Source organism: Panonychus citri, unplaced genomic scaffold, assembly GCF_014898815.1.
Source record: "Panonychus citri isolate SS breed McGregor unplaced genomic scaffold, ASM1489881v1 Contig00139, whole genome shotgun sequence".
Taxonomy (NCBI): Eukaryota; Metazoa; Arthropoda; class Arachnida; order Trombidiformes; family Tetranychidae; genus Panonychus; species Panonychus citri.
Genome location: NW_026515544.1, coordinates 455,370 through 462,763, shown reverse-complemented (window position 1 = coordinate 462,763; position 7,394 = coordinate 455,370). Strand labels below are relative to the sequence as shown.

Genomic DNA, 7,394 nt, shown 5'->3' with positions numbered 1-7,394 from the left:
ATAATTGTTGTTCCTCTTTTCAAACCTTTCGATGTCTCTGGTAAAGAGGCCATTTTGTTTTAATTCCCATTTAATTTACTTTAGACTTTGTTTCATGTATGATAACAATTAACTGATTAACAGAAGAAAAGTTCTGATAATCAAAAAAATTAATTCAGTTCGATTGAAGTATTAACTTCAAGAGGGAAAGTTTTACTAATCTTGTTCATACTCTTTATTTTCCTTAGAACAACCAACTAATTAACTTGTATTCTAATTGTTTGATTTCAATTTACATTTCATTTGATCATGATTGTTGAATTTACTTTGAAAATTACTAATTTCTAGAATTCAAAGTTGAAGTTCAATGTAAATGTTAACGAAAAAAAAATTTCTCTGCTTTTACATTGGAATTAATTGATTGAAATAAAAACATGATTAAGTTTTTGATTTGATTCTTAAATTTGTAAGTATGACACTTATTTCATTCAACCCACTCATCCTACACAATTAATCTGATTGAGGCACAATAATCTCGGTACAAGCGGATTAAATTCATTGAAGTGGATTGGAGATTGTACCTTGATTACCAAATAGTAGCAAGAGATTGTAGATGAAATGAAGGTTAGAAATAACTTTCAAGGTCTAATCTCGCGCAACCATTAATCTACCATAATCTGAGAATCTCCATCAATTTTTGAATTGATCTTTTGATAGCGTAGAAAATAAATTACGTTGGTTAATAAATTGTGAGTAGGAAAAAAAAACTCGTCGGTGCAGTGGAACCAAAAGAAACAAACAGCAACAAGGATAATAATATTAATCAGTTGATAGATAAATTCACTGGAGGGAGAAAATGAAAGGATATAGTAGAGACTCTCTATTAGAGAGATAAACACAGATTAATGAAGATACCAAAATAAATTAGAACTAATCAAACCCATACGATAATTAACAATCAATGTTGTTGAACATAAATCATCAATATTGACCAACAGAGATAATATCAAGTAATAGGAACATCTCAAATTGAGGTTCTCAATTTTCACTGAAGAAAAATCAATTGGCTTGTTTTTTTCCATTCCATCCAATGTTTAAACATAATTGAAATTTGGAGAAGAAGATGCGGCGATGATAAGCCTAATTGAGAGAGAGAAACAAATTAACAACAATTAGAATTAGAATTAAAAATTCATTCGTTTATAGAGAATTGTAAACAAAGATTAGGAGAATGATGATCAAAATTATCGATGGAAGAACCAAAAGAAAACCAGACAAAGGAAAACAACTGAATCCACTTGATTGTTCGCCATTTAATCAACGGTTAATTGAGAACAATTAATCAATTAGTTGAACAAATTTAAAGAAAGAAAAAAAAATGAAAATGTAACAATGGAGGTTCGGTTTAAATGTTGTGGGAAAATAACGTTACCATGGATTCTATTTGGAGGATTAGCTTTGTCTCTATCGAGCATTTAAAGAATATTCTAGAAAAAGAAACGTGAAGATAAAATTTGTCTTTTGGTTCATTTTAATTTATAGAATTTACTTCTTTAATTGTTAACCAACACTAAAAGAGAATCAATTGTTTATCACCAATTAATCACCTCAACCTCTAATCACCTTTAGAATATCATTTATACAAACATCTTGAGTATTCTCTCTCTCTATTTATTATTACTAACAAAGGTAAGTTGATTCTCTAATTTTCCATTTTCATCTTCTTCTCTCTTTCGCTTTCTCTTGCTTTTTTTCTCTCTTCTTCCCTCTTTCACTGTCTCTGTCTTCCTTTTATCTTTTACTCTAAGTGATTTTGGTTTTTTTCTGACCTTCCTTTGTACAAAGTTCCATGTTCCTTTTTGTGTGTGTGTTTTTTAATCTCTCATATTCGAGTTTTACTTGCTTTCCGCTAGAGAATATGTGTACTTGAATGTCCAAAAAGGAAGAAAAAGAATCTTCTCAATGCTTTATGTTCCTTTTTCCACCCTCGACCTCATCAAGTATCTTCATTTTTAGTGTCTCATTTAATTTGGTTCATCTCTTGTGATTGATTCTTTTACTTTGTATTGTTTATCTTGCAAATATTATATCTTACGAAACACTTACTTTGCCTTTTTTTTATATCTGAAAGACTATTTTCCATTGTTGATTTAATTATTTCCATTTCCTTTTTGCTCTCTCGCTCTTTCCTTCTCATTTACCTAATACTTTTGTTTTAGCTATACTCTTTGTGTATTTGCTATCTTTGTATTATTTATTCATTTTTCTTATTTTCTTTTGTGGGCGTGAAATTTTTAGTGAAAAATCGTTTAGAAGATGGTTAAAGAAACAACTTATTACGATGTTCTTGGTGTGAAACCGACAGCAACTCAAGATGAGCTGAAAAAAGCTTACAGGAAATTGGCGTTGAAATATCATCCAGATAAAAATCCAAATGAAGGAGAAAGATTCAAGGCAATTAGTCAAGCCTACGAGGTTCTTAGTGACCAAGAAAAACGTAGATTATACGACGAATATGGTGAGAAAGCTATTAAAGAAGGAGGACATAGTGGCTCTTCTCCTATGGACTTATTCGAAATGTTCTTTGGTATGGGTGGAAGTAGACAACGACATCAAGGTTTGTATTCTCTTTATTCTCGCCTTTCTTCTTGAAATGCTCGATTTTTCTGTGCCAGGATTGGCTGGTTGCAGAGCTAATGCTTAGAGTTGAAAATCATGCTGTCCTTGACTTTCTCTCTTTATTTGGCTTCAATTTTCCTCTTAATCTTTCTAATCTTTCTAACCTTTTGTCTCCTTTTCTTTCTTTTTCTTCTCAACTAAAGGTCCTAAAAAGGGTAGAGACTGTGTATATCAATTAGCTGTTTCTTTGGAACAATTATATAATGGTACAACCAGGAAATTATCCATCAATAAAAAAGTTATCTGCGATAAATGTGCTGGTAGAGGATCAAGTGATCCTAAAAAAGGTTATGAAACATGTGAAAAATGTCATGGTTCTGGTAGACAGGTTAGAGTGCAAGCAATGGGTCCTAATATTGTTCAGCAAGTACAAACTATATGTCATACTTGTTCGGGGGCTGGTGAAATATTAAATCCAAAAGATAAATGTAAATCTTGTGATGGTCAAAGATACGTGAAAGCAAAAAAGATTATTGAGGTTCACATTGATAAAGGTATGGAAGATGGTCAAAGGTTAGTTTTCTCTGGAGAAGGTGATATGGAACCAGGAATCGACCAACCTGGTGATCTAATTGTAATCATAGATGAACAAGAGCATTCAACGTTCAAGAGATCTCGCTCTTCGAGTGATGATCTCATTATGGTACTTGAAATTTCATTAACTGAGGCTCTTTGTGGAATGCAAAAGGGAATCAAAACCTTGGATGATAGAACCCTCGTTATCACATCTTTACCTGGAGAAGTAATTAAACATGGGGCAATTAAATGTATCATGAGTGAGGGTATGCCTCATTGGAAGAATCCATATGAAAAGGGGCGACTCATTATTCAATTTAATGTAAAATTCCCTGAGAAATTAGATCCATCCCTAGTACCTCAGTTAGAACCTCTACTTCCACCTCGACCCGTTGTTAACCTTCCTACAGGTGATCTGGTCGAAGATGTAACTTTAATGGACTTGGATCTTGAACGGGACAGTCAAATGAGAAGTGAACGACGGCAGCAATATTATGATGAAGATGAAGGTGGACCTGGTGGTCATGGTGGTTCTGGAGTTCAATGTGCAACTCACTGATTTACTAACTTTAACCCACTAATTGGATTTAATCATGTTAATCAAATCAGTTCACTTCTGGTATCTAGAATGATGCGCGTCTCGGCCCTCGAAATCTTTACCCTTTCTCTTTCTCTCCTTTTTTCTCATTTTTTCTTCTCTTCTTTTTTCTCTATTATCCTTTGTATCTATTGTAATCTGTATCTTGAATCACAAAATCATTCACATTCACAAAACCAGTGGTTATGTATCAATATTGGTCTCAATGACATTTAGCACTTTTGTTGCAAATCTTTTCCTCCTCCCTTGTTTATCTTACTGTCTTTATGATTAATATCAATCAAGTTCTCTTTTTCTCTCCCCATCTCCTTTCTTTCTGATCTTTTGGTCATTTCCATTTTTCGGCGATAAACTTTTCGACATTAAACTCCCTTCCATGGTTTTAACTTATTTAAACAGTTCCTGTCCATTTTGTTTCTTCTTTCCTGTTAATTTGCTCTTGAATCTCGCTAGTTCCCTCTATCAGCGTAAAAGCAAACGAATAAAAAAATAAAATGTTCGGAAACAAAATATTGATCCTATGGGTTAATTGTCGATGGTCACTGATTACTAATCAATCATTTTAAGGCTTTTGGACAAATTATCCAAACAAAGGAAAGCTGATGATCTATGAAGCGAAATTTGTTATGTGATCGAATCGAGAATGTTGAATTCGATTAAATAATACATGAATATTGGAAATATTCTCCGATTGCTTTCACCAAGCAACTGAATTAGATTTAAATTCGTTTGTAACATTCATATGAAAAGATCTTTCAAGAACGAATTAAAAATTGCATTCGCTTCGAATACTTTAAACTCTTGTTTTAGATAAAAGCGAAAAATGCTTCATAGTTTAAGGTTAACGATTAATTGATTTATTTAAAGATTGACTAATTCGACATTATTGTTAGACTATTGGTAAGGAGACAATTTATTTTCGATTTTATCGTTTAAAATGATAGAATAATTTGACCATTGTAAACAGAATCGATTGACAATGAAGATGACAATGTGAGTTGGAAGCCAGTATAGTACAGATGAGAAACTCGGTAGCGATTATTGCGATACATAAAATTATTTTTAGACAGTAGAAATGAAAATTGAAGATTTTCATAGGTTAGGAATTGCATTAAAGTTAATTAATAAATATGTGAACGAGAAATTTACAAGATATTGGAACTAATTAGAGTTTTAGAGGAGAAACGAGATTATTAGGAAAAGTCTTAATTTTTGGCCCAATTGTCGTGTTTGTTTCCTTGTTTCCATGAATCTTTGTTATTCCATGAATCGTGATTCTGTCCGTGGTATGGACCATGTTGGTATTGGTTTTGATATTGGTTTCGGTGTTGGTTGTAATTGTTGTATTGGTTTGGGTATTGGTTTCCATTGTTCCATGAGCCAACATGATGACGACCATCATGATTGTAACCATCATGGTGATTGTAATGGTTTCCCTTGTTTCCTGAGATAATATTAGTGTAACTGTGACCAGAAGGATCAGCACCATTGTAAATGGCATCAGCAGAGTCGATTGAGTCAACAGATGGTTCGTTTGAGTCCAATTTAACTCGGAATCCACTTTTATCGGCAATATAGTTAACAGTTCGGTGACGACCATCGGCAAGTTTAAGTCCATATGAACCGTGGACATTACCCCAACCATCACCAGATTCTTGTCGGTAGTTGGATGATCCCCAAGGATCATTGATATCATAACCAAAATTGTATTTTCCACTCACATCTTGGTTTCGATAAATTTTACTCTGACCTCCGTCACCGTGATTTGTAGCACTAATTGTTGTAGAAAGAGCAACAAGAGCAAAGAAAAGAATAGCAACCAATTGATTCATTTTTCTAATAGAAAAGTTTTAAATGTTTTCGTTTAGTTGTTGTTGTTGTTGCTTTCGTTATTGGTTTGGACAGTTGAATGATAATTTCTCGAAAATCCTTTCGTTTTATATATTAGACGAAAAGCTCGAAAGCTATTATTGATTATTTAAAGTTTCTCTTTGCTGAAAAGACTTGTACAAGTTTAAAGCATTCAAATCATGAGAAGCATTTATTTACTTGTTACGAGTCTTGTGACAATTATCATGATGAACTTTTCTTGATCTTTTACCACGATCTTATCTTAACTGCAGTTAATTTTGTGTCAGACGCGTTCCTTATTTCCCTCGATTAGTATTTGAGATATTCTAAAATTGTTATTCCCACTTTTCGTCTACTATATAAAACGAGAGAAGTTTTGAAAAAATTATCATTCAACTGTCCAAACCAACAACGAGAACAACAACAAAAACAACAACAACTAAACGAAAACATTTAAAACTTTTCTATTACAACAATGAATCAATTGGTTGCTATTCTTTTCTTTGCTCTTGTTGCCATTTCTACAACAATTAGTGCTACAAATCACGGTGACGGAGGTCAGAGTAAAATTTATCGAAACCAAGATGTGAGTGGAAATACAATTTTGGTTATGATATCAATGATCCTTGGGATCATCCAACTACCGACAAGAATCTGGTGATGGTTGTAATGTCCACGGTTCATATGGACTTAAACTTGCCGATGGTCGTCACCGAACTGTTAACTATATTGCCGATAAAAGTGGATTCGAGTTAAATTGACTCAAACGAACCATCTGTTGACTCAATCGACTCTGCTGATGCCATTTACAATGGTGCTGATCCTGGTCACAGTTACACTAATATTATCTCAGGAAACAAGGAAACCATTACAATCACCATGATGGTTACAATCATGATGGTCGTCATCATGTTGGCTCATGGAACAATGGAAACCAATACCCAAACCAATACAACAATTACAACCAACACCGAAACCAATATCAAAACCAATACCAACATGGTCCATACCACGGACAGAATCACGATTCATGGAATAACAAAGATTCATGGAAACAAGGAAACAAACACGACAATTGGGCCAAAAACTAAGCTTCTTTCCTAATAATCTCGTCTTCTCCTCTAAAACTCTAACCAGTTCCAATCTCTTGTATATTTTTGTACACTCGATTATTTATTCTATTTGCAATTCAATTTCAAACCAATCTGAAACTTATTTTCAGCAATAAAACTAGCATAATTCACATTCAATAAGAAAACGATTCATTTTCAACACTTTGAGTAATATTCAATCACAGATTCAGTTCGTCATATTCCAAAGCAATTATCTAAACACATCCATCATGTAGTCTGATCAATACAGATTCGATTGGTTTATTGAAATAAACTATTATTGACCATTCTCGACATAATTGTGATCAAAAGATTCCTAATAATTTCACTCTGAGCTTTACTCAACATTCCTCGGTAATTTTTGATTTTCGTATCAATTTTCGGTGATACAATTTACTAAACTGTTTTTAAAACTACATTTATTATCTAAATAATTGAATCGAATCGGATTAGTCCTATTAATTGTTTTTTTTCAATTCAGAACAAGTTTTGGTGATTGGTCGGAAATTCGAGCTTTCTTAATGGCTTCAAAGGGAAGATTTTTTCTCTTTTCTCTTACAAAATAAATGCAGAAAAATCGAATTTCTTTCGGTAATCTATCGTTAGTTCATTGTCAGACTTATAGCTGATACAATTTTGGTATTGATGTCTAAGTTCAT

The 7,394-nt window shown here is 32.9% G+C and overlaps 2 protein-coding genes across 2 annotated transcripts; one reads left to right on the top strand and one right to left on the bottom strand.

Moving 5' to 3' along the window:
- Positions 1-1,511: 1,511 nt before the first annotated feature.
- LOC128394276 (dnaJ homolog subfamily A member 1-like) lies at positions 1,512-4,168 on the top strand. The gene is made up of 3 exons (XM_053354581.1): positions 1,512-1,668; positions 2,278-2,596; positions 2,802-4,168. Exons 2-3 carry the CDS (start codon positions 2,296-2,298, stop codon positions 3,731-3,733), a joined length of 1,233 nt encoding a protein of 410 aa, XP_053210556.1. The 5' UTR covers positions 1,512-1,668; positions 2,278-2,295; the 3' UTR covers positions 3,734-4,168.
- Positions 4,169-4,957: 789 nt separating this feature from the next.
- LOC128394277 (cuticle protein 14-like) lies at positions 4,958-5,686 on the bottom strand. Its single transcript, XM_053354582.1, has one exon. It carries the CDS (start codon positions 5,602-5,604, stop codon positions 4,978-4,980), a length of 627 nt encoding a protein of 208 aa, XP_053210557.1. The 5' UTR covers positions 5,605-5,686; the 3' UTR covers positions 4,958-4,977.
- Positions 5,687-7,394: the final 1,708 nt, after the last annotated feature.